Raw genomic sequence first — 17,134 nt, 5'->3', positions numbered from 1 at the left:
AATCTGAAATGGCACTTGCTGACAGCCCACAGAATGATCAGCATCTCCTGCTTCTGCTCCTGATTATTAATTCTTAATCTCAGACAACTGCCTTCAGAGGCAGTTGGCTAACTGCACAACTGCTGGACTCAGGAGCTTTTCCTGGCTCTTTTCTGTTCAGAATCTGCCCATGCACAGAGATCTTTACTTTTGACTGCATTTACTCTCAGCTTGTACTTAAGCCCAAGTGATCCTGAGCAATCAGTTGCAGATCTAGGTCCCAAACCATGCATCCGGCCCCCCATACCCAGTTGCCGGATGCACTCCTCCCTGTAGCAATGTGGGGTGGAGGAGCGGTGGAAAATTGCAAAATCAGAGACCAGAATTAGGACTTTCCCTGCCAGCATGGGAGTCATCTGTAAGAATAAGGAGGAATGGCTACTTCCCTCTTGTATCGGTTTTGCATGGCAAGGTTTTGCTAGTGGGGAGCTACAGAAGCTTCGGCCATGTCCAATAGAGCCAATATCAGCTGGCTCCACGACTGACCCACCACTGGCCAAGGCCAAACCAGTGACAGGGGTAGTAGCACCTCTGGGGCAACACAGGAAGTGGAAAAAGTTCCTGTGCAGGAGCAACTGCAGCCAGAGAGAGGAGTGACAACATGTGTGAGAAACAGCTCTGCAGCCACCAAGGCCAGTGCAGAAGGAGGGGAGGAGCTGCTCCAGTACCGGAGTAGAGATTCTTCTGCAGCACCATGGTGCAGCCCATGGAGGCCCATGGAAGAGCAGATCTCACCTGTACCATGGGGGACCCTATGCCAGGGTAGAGGGATGGACAAAGGAGGCTGTGAACCTGTGGGAAGCCTGTGCTGGAGCAGGCTTCTGGCAGGAGCTGTGGGCCCCTGGAGAGAGGAGCCCACACTGGAGCAGGTTTGCTGCAGGAATTGTGACCCCATAGAAGGGACTCACACTGGAGCACTCTGCTCCTGAAGGACTGCACCCTGTGGAAGGGATCCACCTTGGAGCAGTTTGCTCCTGAAGGACTGCACCCATGGAAAGGCCCCGCACTGGAGCAGTCTGTTCCTAAAGGGCTGCATCCTGTGGAAGGGAGCCATGTTGGAGCAGTTTATGAAGAACTGCAGCCTGCGGGAAGGACTGGCAATTTCATGAAGGACTGATTCCCTGTGGGATGAACCCCACAGGAGCAGGGGAAGAGTGTGAGGAGCCCTCTCCTGAGGAGCAAGGAGCAGCAGAGGCAACATGTGATGAACTGATCACAACCCCATTCCTCATCCTCCCGCTGTGGGGGAGGAGGTAGAACAAATTGGGAGTAAAGTCAAGTCCAGGAAGAAGGGAGAGGTGGGGAAATGTATTTTAAGATTTCGTTTTATTTATCATTACCTTACTCTGATTTGACTGGTAATAAATTCAACTGATTTCCCCAGGTCAAGCCTATTTTACCCATGACTGTTAACTGCTGAGTGATCTCCCCATCTCTCCCTGTCCTTGTTTCCACCCATAAGCCTTTCATTATATCTCTCTCCCTGTCCAGCTGAGGAGGGGGAGTGATGAAGTGGCTTTGGTGAGCAGCTGGCATCCAGCCAGGGTCAACCCACCACACCTCCAGAGGCAGCAGTGTAGCATCATCCATGTTACAGTGCAGAGCACCTATTACAGCCTTTCAGTTGAAAGCCCTGCATTTCCCAGGTATGTTTGAACCCACAGGCTCAAGAAGGCCTAAAGGAACCAAACTGTCCCACCTTCTTCATTAGTACTGAGTTAACAAATTCTATAAAAAAAGAAGCAGCATTCAAGCTTTAAAAATACATCAGGAAAATCCTTTCAGGCTGCTTTAAAAAAACAGCAATAGGTCTCCATCCTATGAAGATTACCCCCTACTTTGGAAGCCACAGGCGTATACAAAGGTTGGAGGCTGGTAGGCTTTGAGACTTGGGCGTCAGTCATGGCATTTGCCATTGAAACCATGTGCAGCCCCTGATCAGCTGACTTGGATTCTGTGCTAAAGCACCTCTTTGCATGCACTGACAGGGAGCCTAAACTCTGTGCTGAGAATCCTGGGATCAAGCATCTAAAATTCAGGGGTCAAAATATACATCTGCTACTATCCAAATCCTTTCTGGGATCTAATTTCAATCTGCCATGGCAGTTGATAGCTACAGTGATTAAATACTGGAAAGCTAAAATATAAATTACTTTTTTATTTGTTTTATAAAGACAGCTTTTATATAATCTCATAATAAATCATTTGCAACTCATGTCCAAGATAAAATTTAAATCCTTTTAGCATTAACAGTGCACCATAAATGGCAGTATCCCCATAAAAGTATCCAGGTAACAAAACCTACTTTCTTGGAATTGTACAACACATAGGCAGTTAAAACCTGACCCAAAGTTTTGGGTGTTTGAATATTCCACAGATAGAACAAGCACAGAACAAGCTTCTTTTCTGGTTTTAGTGAACATAATAGAAAACAGTACTTTTAGAGATAACATTGAACACCTTCATCTCCACATTTGCAGGTCTGTTGCATGCACCAATTCCTTAATAAATTTATACAGTACAAATGCAACTTGCACACAAACAGCTAGGTCCTTTGACTTCTATACATGTATGACCCTGACAAGCTGCTTAAGCATAGAAAACAACATACTGGTTAATTCTACTCAGACTGAGGTCGTGCGCAGCCATCACTGCCTGTTTCACTCTCAGTAGCCCAAAGAATGGCACATATGTTTTTGCCTAGTTCTGGACAAGGTAACTGGTGCTATTAATAGAGAAACTTTAACCTTGAGTGGCTAAAACCAAACAATAACAGAAAAAAAGACCAGCAAAAATCTTTCTAGGCATGTATTTCAATAGATAATGGAAATGGAAGAAAGTAGACACAGTACAAATCATGCTAGGTGATACTCAGGCTTCAATCAAAAGTATTTTTTTTCAAACTTACTTGACAACTAAGATTTTAGCTGCTGAATGACAAGATCATTTTCCCCCCTAAACAGCCTAAGCTACCAATATCAAAATATATCCATAGATACATTGAATAGTAAGTACATTAGGCTACTTTGGTGAACAAGTCAGTAAGAGTTTTTGATTATCACACTATAAGACAGTTCAGATAACTTTCAAATCAGCAGGTTTCCAATATTCAGAACAATATATTAGTGAGTACAACATGAAGTGAATTGAGTTACCTTAGACAGTATATCCAAAAATTATGATCTTCAAATGAAACGCCATACCTTGACAGATTAACATACAATCCTTCCTTTAAAGTTATACAGTTTGTAAACAGATGTAGCGATGTTTATGTATTAAATATATTATTAATAAGCTTGAGATTCTGTAAAAGGTACTTACTGAAGGTTCATTCTTTTAATAAAATGCAGCTGACAGTCTCAGCAACTCACAACATTTAAGGTGAAATATTTTTCTCTCAGTGTTCAAAGTACTCAGTACTCGTCATACACATTTTAGTTTTCCCAGTGAACATTGTTATTTTCAAGCATCTTCTAGAGATCATCTATCCATTGATTTCTTACACAACAGACATGAACAAGCTGTTGAAAAAAATCCTTTAGAGATCCCCACTGCTTTCCTCATCCCCCAAATTCTGAATCCCAAATAACTTATAGTAAAAGTACAAATTCTGTTTTGGACGAAAACATACAAAATATACACCATGTAGTGTGTGCACCTAAATATCTCGATTGTCAAGCAGTTTCTACTTTGATGAATACACTTTCTTGATGCTAGAGATGAGAGTGTATTTCACTGATCTTTGCTGATCCCATTTTTCGCCATCTTTGGTAGTCGTTTTCCCTTTGTGTAAGCGTGGTACCAGAAGTGGAGAAACAAGACCAAAAACAATGAGCCATACACCCAGATAATAAACATGAAAATTGGATACTGGTATGGACAATCATCCATGAAGTAGATTTGTCCAATATGGCCTGTAATCAAAACAAACTGGACCTGGAGGAAAAAGGTGAAGAAAATAAGTACTTTTTAAATAAGTATCAGCCTTACTACAGAAGCACAACTTGCCTACAGAAAAACAGAATGCCTTGGGGGAGAGCTCTTTCTAAAACTGACAGAGATGAACCTTGAGAGCCCCTCTTCCAAATGTTACTCCACTGAAAAACACTTCCATATAGAAAAGAAAGAGAAGTCCTGAGACAAACTGAATTATAAGCAGCACTGAGAAACCCATACTAGGAGAATGGGAGTCTGCCCTGGCCAGTTCTGTGGGAGATACTGTTTGACTAGTGGAGAATGGGAAGCTCCTTTAGAAAAATTAGCCAGAAAAAAAACACCCAACAAAAAAACACATGAAAAGACAATTATGGGATCGCAGAACATGAATTCGCACCTTGCCTACATACTAGCATGTGACAGAGAATTCTTCAAGTCCCAAAGAACAATTTAATGGACTATTAAAAATAAAAGTTTCCACATGAACTCAAAGTTAATCATCCACTGGTAGTTTTTCCAAGACAAAAAAGACTAAGCTATAAATATTCAAGTTAAACTGTTCAGTTTCATCTGGTTACATGAACTATTCTATTAACACCAGACCTGGTGCAAGCAGACAGCCATGACTGCTTCTCCTTGCTCCCTTCCTTCCTCCATCAGCATCCTTGCTCAGGCCAAAATAACTGTTTAGCTTGAAACTGAATTTTGAAAATGCAGCTATTAAAAAGGCCAGGCATGAAAAGGCACCCAGAGTGGCAACCTTCTGAGAGTGATCTAAGGCTAATAAAACACTCACTGTAATTACTGCAAGGGAGGGTTTTAATGCCCTGAGTTAGAGAGAAGTAAGTTCTCTAATCACACATTTTCTATAAAAGAAGAGACATGAAATTCTGAAGAAATCTTTTTCTCTTTTGTTACTACTAGCCATACATAGTCTGTACATTAGTTTTGTTTCCTTGGTGTAAACTACATTCTAATCATTTTCATACAGACAATGAGGTTTGTAAATGTATTTACCAAGCACTGCATACATGAAAAGATCATGTGTCTAAATCTGTGATTATAATGAATACTGAAGTCAGCAGATTTCAGTGTATAACTGAGGAGAGCTCACTTTTGTTTCACTCAAAACACAGGTAAACCTGGTACCAATTGTAAGCTACACACATGAACATAACTAAAGTACAAATGTAATGCATTAATTCTGTGTTAGCTACAATCAGCTTTGAGAGGTGTTTATATCAAACAAGTTACTCACAAGTTGCATAGTGGTCATGTACTTTTTCCACCACAAATATTTATAATAGGCTGGTCCCAACGAACAGATGCCATAATATGTGTACATGACAACATGGACAATACAGTTCAGCAGTGCATGAAATGTTCCCAAACCACCTGTAATAAAACCAAACACAGTAGCAGTATTATTGCATCAGGTATTTAAAAAGCTAACTCAGGTCCTAGCGCTTTGTTTCATGGTAGAAAAACCATGGACCACAAACCCTACAGACTTAGACTAACCCATAAGGTATTTAACCTGAATTGAGTTGACACCAGTTCTGTGGGATCGTATCAGTTTCTGAGCATTTCCAAAATAGCAAGAAAACCAAGGTAACTGAATTACCTGTAAAATATTTTAGTGGAATTTTTTGTTCTTTTGGTTCACTTTTTAAATTTTTTTTTTTATTAAAACATATACATGATGGAGATTCAGACAATATAGTAGAAACAGTGTTACTCCTGTTTTACACCTCTTTGCTAGACATCACAATGCACTTTGCAGAACTCTAAAGGATAACTAATAATTCTTTCCCCAACACGGATTTCCAGATTCCCAGGGAAAGAATCACAATTTCACACAGTAAGTTTTTGGAATCTTGACCTAAGTGAGGATCTCATAAAGCCATCATCCACTACAAAAGTATTCTTAGAGGAAACTGGAAATGTAAGACAAAGTAGCCCTATTTATGGCAAACTCATGACTGAAACGGGTAAGATACAAACATTTCACAAAGGAAGTAAAGAAATACTCTTCCTTTTCCACTGGATCAACTATGGAGTTAAATAGTTAAATGACTCTGCTCAAAATTGTGTTATTTTAATGAATACAAGAAATTATAGGTAATAATGATACAACAAGTGGCAGCCAGCAAAGTATTTTTAAGAGAAATATGAACATGAAAATACTGAGCATCAGAAGAAAGCAAGATGACAGAAAAAGAGACATTTAGAGAGAGGGAAAAGAAAAAAAGAAAAATAAAAAAAGCCAATTTTCCATTAAGTACCATTCAAGTTAAAAAGAAAACATCTTTTGTGATTTTAGTAGCTCACACTAATCTTCCACCTTGATAGACCATAACTCCCCCTGCCGTGACTGTAAACTTTCTTTGAAACCTAGCTATTTATATTTTTAAAAATAATTCAAGTGTTCTTACAATTCAAACTTATGTACTTCTTTTGGCTTGCACAGTGAATATTGAGAAGAAAAAGCAAATAGTTAAATCAGAACAAAAGGACAGAACACCCAACTAACAGTAAAAAAAAATATGCCTCAAAAAGCACCACCATACATAAGCTCTCTTTTACAATTCCCTGTTTGAATCAGATCAGAGGAAAAAAAAAAAACAAAACATTGTTTTTTTACCAGGTTGAAAATTTGATCAATGCCACCATTTAGAAGGACAAATAGTGATGAAACTGAATACATGATAATCATCAGCAGGACTGAAATTCTTGGAAAGAAAATTAAGGTATCAAACAGAACAACATTTGGAAAGATTAGTGTAAAGATAAGCAATACGGCTGGAGGAACAAACACAGCTCTGCATATATACAAATGACTATTATTAGCAGAGGACAAAATGGTTCTTGCATACTTTGCTAAAAGTATTTGTCAAATTATCATATGGGAAATCTGAACCTGATGCAAAATCAGAAGCCTGTAGCTGGTACATTGATGTCTAGATAAAAAGCAGAAAGTTAATCACCTATAAATGGAAACTTTTGAGATTGAAGAGGAAGGACTGTTAGTTGCTTGTGCTTTTTTGTGTTTTCCAAACACACTGAACTGTATGCTGAAAAAACTACTCACAATTTCATCATTAACTAATTGAAATACAAGTTACTCAGCAACATTTGAAAAAGACATGATCAAAACACCAGCTTCCTACTAAAAATAACTCAGTAAATCCAGCAGAAATTTATTCTTCTATACACTAGCAAAATCTGCACACTGGATATGTTCAAAAGAGTCCATCTACCAATTCTATGGACTGCTTCCACTTGTTACTTTTGTATTCTTGACCGATCAGATTTAATAAGCAATGGTTCTCTTCATCAGTTTGTCACCCACTTTCTGGGGAAAAAAACCCAAACATGACAGAGAACATGAGTGAAGAAACACACAAAACCCCTATTTTTCGGGGGCAACTCAAAAAAACAACAAAAAAAAAAAAAAACGCAAACCCACAGCCTCATAGAAATGGATTGCTAAATGACTCTGCATTTCTCCACTCAGTGCTTATCAGGCTATTCTCACGGCAACCTTTGTTTATTAATGGTGCACACTAATATTACAGCATAGGAAGATGAATGCATAGACATACAGAGCAGGAAAGAAGAAAGTGAAGGTAAGATGGAAGTAGACAAATACTTTCAATTCAGTGCAATTCGAACAAGCTTCTGTAGTAAGTAAGATCCAGAAAAATGTTTCTGTGGTTTTGTGAAAGTCAAAATATGGGATGTAAATATGCCCCAATTACACTACCTGAAGCCAGCAAAAATAGCTACATAGGGGGACAAATGGCTCTGAAGTAATTTCGACAGTCACCTGCCTCATATGTCTCCCTTAGCACTTCTGATTTTGCAGTCACATCACTGCATATGCAAGTTCTCTTCTGCACCCTTCACCCCCCTAAGAAAAAACAACACTGCACAAAATACTGTCAAATAGGAAAATTGAGTATTCCCCACCCATTTAAATAATTATGGCGATCTCAGATGCTTCATGAAATACTGCAGACATCTAAATTTTAAAACACCGATGTTTGCAATGTTTTTTGTCTAGCACAGTTAACTTTTACTATCAGAAGATATGTACAACTTCAACTCTCTCTCCACTACCTGCAGCAAATTTGACTCCAAACCACCAGGTCCATGGCATGATGGAATGATGAAAGACATGCAGGAATGTAACTTGGTTGTTTTTCTTACGCAGCACAAAAAAAATCTGAAACAGATTTTTAATGAACAGAATGTTACAGTAGATAATCAAGCTGAACATACTTAGAGAAAACTATGCATTAGTGCTAGCTGCCCACTACTATACATTTAACAGTTCTTCACAGTTAGTCTTGGGAGGAGAAACTGAGGCTCGGGAGATGAAGACTAGTTTTCAAAAGTAATTAAATTCGTATGTAAAATTCAGCTGTGGCATCTCAAATGCCAGAGCAATGTTTGAAAGCAAGTGTCCAAGGCTGAACCATCACTTACGTGTGCAACAGACAGCATAAGATGGACCTGTTTAGATTGAGAAATATCTAGAAGCATTACATTTTAAGTCCCCTGAGCTACTAATGCAAGGGCATTTGGGAAAATTAGCCAAAGGCCTAGTACCAGACACAGACAGTACAAAATATAGGGTTAGAAAGATAGCACTTTTTTTATGAACACTGACTTGGTTATCCTTGGAAAAAGGCAAAGTTGAACTGAATGTATGTATGTCTTCTTAATTATATTGATGGGACACATTTTAAAGGACAGACATTGAGGGAAGTATAAAAGGAAGACAGGGCAAGAAAACCATGTATGAAGTCAGGTCATGCAAAGGGTAGTATCAGGTGGCAAGCAAATAAATACAGAGGAAAAGTCTGGTGTGTCATGGAAAACATTCGGGAACAGCTGACTTAAATACAGCTAAGAAATTATTTATGCAATAAATCTAAAAAGCTGCTGAGAAAAAAGTAGCTAATTGGGTAGATTCAAACAAAACAAATTAAAAAACAAAACAAACAAACAAAAAAAACACAAAAAAAAAAGCACACAAAAAAAAAAAAAAAGAAAAGAAATTTCAGGCCCAGGACTAATTAAAAAGGAGCAGTCTAACCAGTGGGTAGTAAAGTAAAGGTAAATAGAGGACTAAACTTGTCAGGCTTTTCCAGTTTTAGCATTCCTGGCCCTTCCATTACCATTCCATTTGGCTCAGTCAGTAACATCTTCCAGTGCTGAATCATGAGTATTTGCAGATGAAAGTTAGATGGCTAATTTTGCTCACAGGATGTATAACATCCTAACTGCTCATGAGCCAGCTCCTGAATCACCACTGCTGTGCCCCACAGAAATTAAATCAGAGCTGATTCCAACCCTCTGAAGCTGGCTTGAAAATAGCTAAGCTAACCCTATTACAGAATCACAGAAGAGTTAGGATTAGAAAGAACCTTAAGATCACTTAGTCCCAACCCCCCCACCATGGGCAGGGACAACTCACACTAAACCATCTCACCCAAGGCTCTGTCCAACCTGGCCTTGAACATCGCCACAGATTTACAACTTCTGTGTAAATCCAGTGCCTCACCACCCTTACAGTAAAGAACTTCCTCCTTATATCCAATCTAAACTTCCCCTGTTTAAGTTTGAACCCGTTACCCCTTGTCCTGTCACTACAGTCCCTAACAAAGAGTCCCTCCCCCCAGCATCCTTATAGGCCCCTTTCAGGTACTGGAAGGCTGCTATGAGGTCTCCACGCAGCCTTCTCTTCTCCAGCCTAAACAGCCCTAACTATTAGGTGTTGGTCTCAGGAAGAGGTGAAGCAGACACTTGCTGGTGGCAAGTGAGGTTTGCAGACTGCTTCAATGCATTGCTACTCAGACATTAAAAACAGGTTAGAGTGCCAGCCTGACACCAAACACATCTATAGTCATGACCTCCAAGATATACACAGGAATTTAGAGCAGGTATGTATGGCAAATTTATGCTGCATCCAGAGCTGCTGCTGAAAATATCCTGAATGTGGAAGATAAAATCTGAAGATGACATGGAAAAGATTCGCCATGATCAGGTGTTCTTTTACCTGCAGTGTTGAGACAGCACTGTCATAGCACAACAGGTTAGTGTACTCGGCTGTTAAACAGACAAGTTATCATGGCTCCCTAAGTTTTTAAAGGTGTGTTCCATTATTAACATTTTTCCTGACAAACAATAAATGACGTGTAATGGGACAATTAGATGAGAATAAATAGTAAGGGTAAACACCTTGACAGTATTCCACTGACTGAAGATTGAAGTACTAAATAAAAATCAGGTTATGCTCCTCAGTCCCGAACAGCACCTGTTCTTCTACTGTGAAAAGGAAACATCAATACTTCTTTTATTAAGCTACAAATACTTACAGTGTCCAATAATTCAATGAACTTGGAAAAGTAGTAAAGCCAGCAAGTTCGTACCATCTGCAAGAGTAAAAGCCAAAAACTGTTATATCGTAAGAGTCATAAATAAAACTAAGCAGCATAAAAAAAATAAAGAAAGTATATAAAGAAAAGTAGTGGGATGAGTAAGCAGTGTCACAAGGTATGCATTAAATATTTAAATATACAGTTTGTTTGTTTTTTCTTTAAAAACACAAAACATTTAATCCTGAAAGAATTTTAAAAGCAGGAGGAACAAGCAAAAAATACATAGCCTTTTCCTTTCTACCAAACAATCAACCCCTCCAGTTAATTCACATGCTCCACATTATGCAAGAGGCTATTTCTATTTAGTGCATTCCACTCTACTGCAGTGCATTTAGTTGTACAAAAACCAGTCCTAAACATAAAGTCAGTGCAGCATAACAATTAAGCTCTGTGTTTGGCAACTTACTCTCAGAGCTGTAGGTGACCTTGAGTAGTCAACAATATCACACCGGAATGAATACCCTGTGGCCCAACCCGACATAAGAAACTGGAGCAAAGAAAAGGGAAAAAAATTGAAAAATTTCATTACTTTAGGATTAGTTTTACAAAAACTAAGCAGAAGGAGAAAACAATATTAAAAACTTGTTGAATTCACAGCTATGTCAATCACCTACCTCTGTGTGGGCTAGCTACCCACTAATCCTTTGCTGTTGCAAATTAATGAATTTCTAACCCCAGGACCACACCTATAGAGAAGAACTTTCCTCCTACACCCATAATTTCAGCACTAGTAACTGAAGAGGAGAAACAGCCGCTTCTCAAAACCAGTGTTAAAAAGGCAACTTCCTGTGTAAATCAGACCACAAAAACAAAGCAAACATTTTGATAGTTTTTGAAAATTGCTATCACAGTCAACCACCAAATAGAAATACCAATACCAAAAAGAAACCAGCATGGCATCTTAATACTGTAAGAAAACCAGCACAACAGAAAAATATGGCTTGATATTATGAAAGACAAGGAACTGTATATTTTGTATCATAGTTTTAAAATTTTCCTTAGTTAAACATTCATTTAGTCTTTCACTGATATAAGCAACGAGAGTTAGCAGTTTACAATCAACAGCATATGCATGACCAAAGGACTGTCTGTAACAAACATAATTTAATCGTTTCTCTTGGAATAAATTAAAGCTTGGCATCCACTAGGACTACTCTATCTTCTATCTATCCATAAAGTGTTTCTCATCCATTGATCATGATCGTCCACTCATGCATGATAGCAGGGAGGTTCAGCATTCTTAACAAATGGAGGGGTTTAGTCCATTTAACTTCCTAGAAGAATCAGTTGCTTAAATAAAACAAGATTTGAAACACCACCCAGACAGCACAATACTAAAGCACCCACCAAATGGCTTAGCTCCAAAGAGGGAAAGAATCAGCTTTTTGCTGAGCACCACACAATAGCAGAAATTCAACCCATCAACATTCTATCCAAGCATTCTTTCATGAAATGGTAACACGAAGTCTGTACAGCAGACTAATTGAATTCTGCGCCAGTACCAGACACTAACAGAAGCTTAATATTATTTTTTTGCTTCGGAGGGCTATACCAAAACTAGGTATATAATATATACCAATACTAGGGACAACGTAAGCCCTCTCTGGAAGCTGTCAGGAGAACTGGCTACCCTGGATTTGGAGAAGGCTGAGGTTGTTAATGACTTCTTTGCCTCAGTCTTCACTGGCAAAGGCTCTGACCACACCACCCAAGTCTTGGAAGGCAGACGCAGGGACTGTGAGAATGAAGACCTCGGGCCCACTGTAGGAGAGGATCTGGTTCGGGATCATTTTAAGAACCTGAATGTTCACAAGTCCATGGGACCTGATGAAATCCATCCGCGGGTCCTGAAGGAGCTGGTGAATGAAGTTGCTAAGCCTGACCATGACAAGTGTAAGGCCCTACACCTGGGTCGGAGCAATCGCAGGCACAGCTACAGGTTGGGCAGAGAAGAGATTCAGAGCAGCCCTGTCGAGAAGGACTTGGGGGTGTTGGTCAATGAGAAAATGAACATAAGCTGGCTTCAGTGTGCGCTCACAGCCCAGAAAGCCAACGGTATCCTGGGCTGCATCAAAAGAAGCGTGACCAGCAGGTCCAAGGAGGTGATCCCACCCCTCATACTCTGCTCTTGTGAGACCTCACCTGGAGTATTGTGTGCAGTTCTGGTGTCCTCAACATAAAAAGGACATGGAACTGTTGGAACAAGTCCACAGGAGGGCCACAAGGATGATCAGGGGACTGGAGCACCTCCCATATGAAGACAGGCTGAGAAAGTTGGGGCTGTTCAGCCTGGAGAAGAAAAGGATGCGTGGAGACCTCATAGCAGCCTTCCAGCATCTCAAGGGGGCCTATAAGGACTCTGGGGAGGGACTCTTTGTTAGAGACTTTAGTTATAGGACAAGGGCTAATGGGTCAAAACTTAAACAGCGGAAGTTTAGATCGGATACAAGGAAGAAGTTCTTTACTGTAAGGGTGGTGAGGCACGGGAATGGGTTGCCCAGGGAAGTTGTGAACTCTCCGTCCCTGGCAGTGTTCAAGGCCAGGCTGGACAAAGCCTTGGGTGTCATGGTCTAGTGTGAGATGTCCCAGCCCATGGCAGGGGGGTTGGAACTAGATGATCTTAAGGTCCTTTCCAACCCTCACTATTCTATGATTCTATGATTCTAAAATCAACCTGGCACCAAATCACAAAAGTTAAGTGATTTTTCGAAACAAAGTCTAAAGAGCAAACATAGACATTTGCCTACCAGTTTCTCCAAAACAACCATGACACAAAGCACCTGCTGCTGCACTGCCTTTAAAGTGCTGTTAAAAGAAATGCCACACAGTTCATTGTTAAATCAGGATGAAGTCTATGCAAATTGAGCTAATAGAAAGGTATCCTGCCAATTTGGTGCAATCTGATAACTTTTCATCACTAGTTTGCCAAACCTGAAATAGCCACACAGCCATATTTAACACAAAGAGGGTCAGTACTAGCATAGTGATGCTTCACCAAAGAAATGTATGAAACTATCATTCACACTGTTCCTAAATAACTGCACTTTAAAAACCAACCAAAAAAATACCAACCAAAGAAATGCCAACAAAAAAAAAAAGCCAACCAAAAAAATGCCATCCAAAAAAAAGCCAACCAAAAAAACCCCAACCAGAACACCAACAGCCAGCCAAAAAAAACAGCCAACAAAAACAAAAAAAAAAAAAAAAAAACAAAAAAAAAACAAAAAACAAATATCCGCCCACAAACACCAAAACAAAAGAACCCAAACACCCACCAAAAAAACCCAACCCAACCAAGCAGACTCAGCAGACATTAACTATCTTAAGGATTAAGGATGCAAACTAAAGATTCTACCTAAATTGTACATTCAGTCTATACCAAGGATTTAAAGTCATTCAATCCATAACACTATACAACTCATCAGGCTTTCCAAAGTCTAACATTTTGCTTGAGCAATGAACTACAGCAAATCACAACATTCCTTTTTAGACAAAAGCATTTGCTATACTTGAGGTAGGGAAAAATTAATGCTAAAGACTTTCATGGTTCGGGTTTTGGGGAAAGGGGTGTTCTTTTGGTTTTTGTTTGGTTTTGGGGTTTTTTTCTTGTTTGTTTTGGTGGGGTTTGGTAATTTTTTATTTTGGAGGGGGTGTTTGGTTGTTTTGGTTTGTTTTTTACGATGAATATTAGATTTTGTTAACTTCTGTCATTTAAAAAGCAGATCCATCTGAAGATTATTTGATAGTAAATATACCTTATACAGTATTTGAAAAATGAGTGTTGATTATTACGTGGTAGGACAGAAATAGTTACAACAGACTAAGGAAAACATTAGTTTGCTTTACCTACTACAGCCCAGGGAAATTAAATAAGTTATGACAATTTTTAATTTTGTATATTAAATATAATGACACATAAGATATTTTACAATCTTTCCTTCTAGGTATGACTTATTCCCTTTTTTTCAAGTATCATCTGAACTAGTCTAGTATACCACTTGGAGGAATATAATTACAGCAATCAGAATAATAGCTTTTTGAGAAGTGCAGAGTGGGAATTTTGTTAATAAATTTAAGAGATGTTAGTGGTTAGCAACACAAAACATAAATACATTACAAATACAAGTAATACTTACTTCATAAGTCATATATATAGAGAGGGCCACCACACTAAAATTATAAAATGCCATTATCTGCCTCAGTTCAAAAGGTTTTTTATTTTCCATGATTCTGGGTCCCAAAGAAGTGACAAAATAAATGTAGGTTACAATGATAAAGGTTGTTGGAAATGGTGAAGACATGAGTGGCCAGCCTTCCAGCCTTGGATCTATAGGAGGGGAAGAAGGAAAAAAAAAAGACAAAAATCAGATCTTTTCAGGACTTACTAAATCCTTAACCAGCTACAGAAAGGTAATTAGTTCTTAACAGCTTTTTATTTTCACTGATCATGTTTTTTTATTGTCACTGATCATGTTTCAGAGTCCATTAATCTCAAATCCATACTGACTGGATAACAAGATTTAGCACCTGTAGGATTCAGCAGTTCTCTGCATCAACTCTTCACATACAATGAACAGAAGAAACAATCATGAGTGGCACGACTAGGGCTCTCCATGAAAATGCTATGCTTTCACACACGAATGGGGCTCAGAGGGCAGCATAAGAAGAAGGCAGCGTACAAGCAGATCACTGAGGCTGCTTTTCCATGTGAAATTTCATTCTTATAGAAAAGCATGAACATTATTTCATGGGTACAAGTCAGAGGGAGCAGCCATGCTTTTCAAGATCCTTGAGCTTTATAAGCCGTATGATGTTAAAAATAGCAAGCAAAAGGATTTTAAAGTTCGAAGACCTTCTGTCCCATAAATTGGTATTCACAGTTTAGTATTTCAGGCTTTATGCCTATTCAGTCCCGACCACTTCACAGCACCATAAAACACACATTTTCATACTACAAGCCTCCAAACAGCAAAAATGTTGCCAGCTTATGTCCAGTTATCCCAGACAGAAGTATTGCAGAGTCCTCCTCCTATGCACACCCCGCTCCCTCTGTCCCTGCAGCTGAGGCTTGCAGGCACTCCTAAGCGTCACCACAGCACCAATGCACCCTTCTGTGGCCCATCACTGTGTCCCAGCTCACCAAAGAGTTCCATATTTCTCCGTAAGCAGGAGAACAGATATGCGCTTCATGTTCTTTTTTAAAAAAACTTATATATATTAGTTTTAATTTTTAAAAACCAACTTTTGGAATACTAATTTCTGAATGACCCCAAACTTAACTAATCATAGCATGGTTTGGGTTTGAAGGGACCTTCAATGGTCATCTGGTCCAACCCCCAGTGATTCAGTAAACTGATGCTTTCATGGTTTGTAGTAGTATTTTGGGGGTGAAATTATACCACTGCAATTTTTGTTGAGTGCTTAATTCATGGCCAAATGTCTGAAGTCTGTGATTTTTCAACCTACAGCATTCAAGCAACACACCACCCAAGATACCTTTTGAGTTTGTTTACAGCCACTGGAAGTTTTAAAACAGGTTGAGGGAGAAAGCACATATTATAATGCTGCTCACAGCCTGTCATGTGCCCAGTGATGCTGCCCACAGACCAACAAGGATTGTGAAACACATCACTAGGCTCCTGTAGGTGTTGAACTCGAAGCAAATCACCAGCTCTTCACAACTGACTGCTTTTTCTGCATTCACCCCTTGCACTGGTACCACCAAAGTTTTCCCACTGGTCTTCCCAGCCTGATCCTGACAAAACAATATCCCACCACTAACAATATGCCATGAAAAGCCAAACAGAAGCACTGGTAGGCAGGGGTACAAGGAACTCAAATTCTGAAGTCATGTACACTGTAGCAGAAATGCTCCATCACCCAGCTCTGTCCCAATCCACTTCACCCCAGGAGTCATACTGATAAAACTCCCATCTCGCTTGTATGCTGTGGCTCTGCAGAACAGGACAAATGGTTCTCAGCTGTACTGGAAAAGATAAATTTGTACTTTTATTGATCAAACCTTAACTGCTTCTCAGGTTTTCCCCAGGAGTCAGCTAATCCCTGTCACTATGCGCCTACCACAGTGAGGAACATGCCTCTTCTACTGTGACACATGGGTCTTAACCCCAGACTTGAAATCATCTCTATCTTTTCTTGGCAAGTATTCAAACTACAGAACAACAACATTAAAGCACAGTTTCATACCTGTTACCAGCAGCAATAAAAGACTAACATTCTTTTTCAAAACAGAACTGTGTCAGAGTTAATTACTTTGAGGATTAATTTTTGAGATACTGTGACTTAGCAAGGTTTTTGAGGGTTTTTTTTTTTTCACTTTGTAAAAGCAAAATACCACACACTTAGCTCAATTATGTGAAAAACATCATTATTTGGTAATGAAGAATAATTAAACCTTTGCACTCAGAAGCACAGAAAAAATGTAAATTGTACAATTCAGGTAAGCCAGAAATTATTACAGAAGAATCACTGCCTGCACTTAATTCAGTCTAAGGTTAAACCCATAAACTTGATGGGTTTTGAGTTTTTTTCTTTTTTTAAAATGCACAAAGTAGTCTGCTGTTCATAGTTCAAAATGTCAATAGGTAACTCGGCAATTCTTAGAAATACAGGAAGACAAAGCTACTTTAAGTTGATAAACAGAATACCTGGAATAGCTACGCACTGCTATTCAGAATTATTGAAAGTTT

The 17,134-nt window shown here is 39.2% G+C and overlaps 1 protein-coding gene across 4 annotated transcripts in view; it reads right to left on the bottom strand.

The window, feature by feature from the left end:
• Positions 1–2,182: 2,182 nt before the first annotated feature.
• Positions 2,183–17,134, bottom strand: part of ELOVL7 (ELOVL fatty acid elongase 7) — a 34,401-nt gene continuing 19,449 nt past the window's right edge. For all 4 annotated transcript variants that reach the window (XM_065663242.1, XM_065663243.1, XM_065663244.1 and 1 more), the window contains exons 3-8: positions 14,561–14,751; positions 10,831–10,911; positions 10,362–10,418; positions 8,098–8,203; positions 5,234–5,370; positions 2,183–3,975 (exon numbers count right to left, since the gene is read on the bottom strand). In XM_065663242.1, coding sequence (XP_065519314.1) covers positions 3,772–3,975; positions 5,234–5,370; positions 8,098–8,203; positions 10,362–10,418; positions 10,831–10,911; positions 14,561–14,751 — 776 coding nt within the window. In that variant the 3' untranslated portion in view covers positions 2,183–3,771. The remainder of the gene's footprint in view (positions 3,976–5,233; positions 5,371–8,097; positions 8,204–10,361; positions 10,419–10,830; positions 10,912–14,560; positions 14,752–17,134) is intronic.

The sequence above is a fragment of the Lathamus discolor genome, chromosome Z (assembly GCF_037157495.1).
Source record: "Lathamus discolor isolate bLatDis1 chromosome Z, bLatDis1.hap1, whole genome shotgun sequence".
NCBI lineage: Eukaryota > Metazoa > Chordata > Aves > Psittaciformes > Psittacidae > Lathamus > Lathamus discolor.
This window is presented reverse-complemented; position numbering and strand designations above follow the sequence as displayed.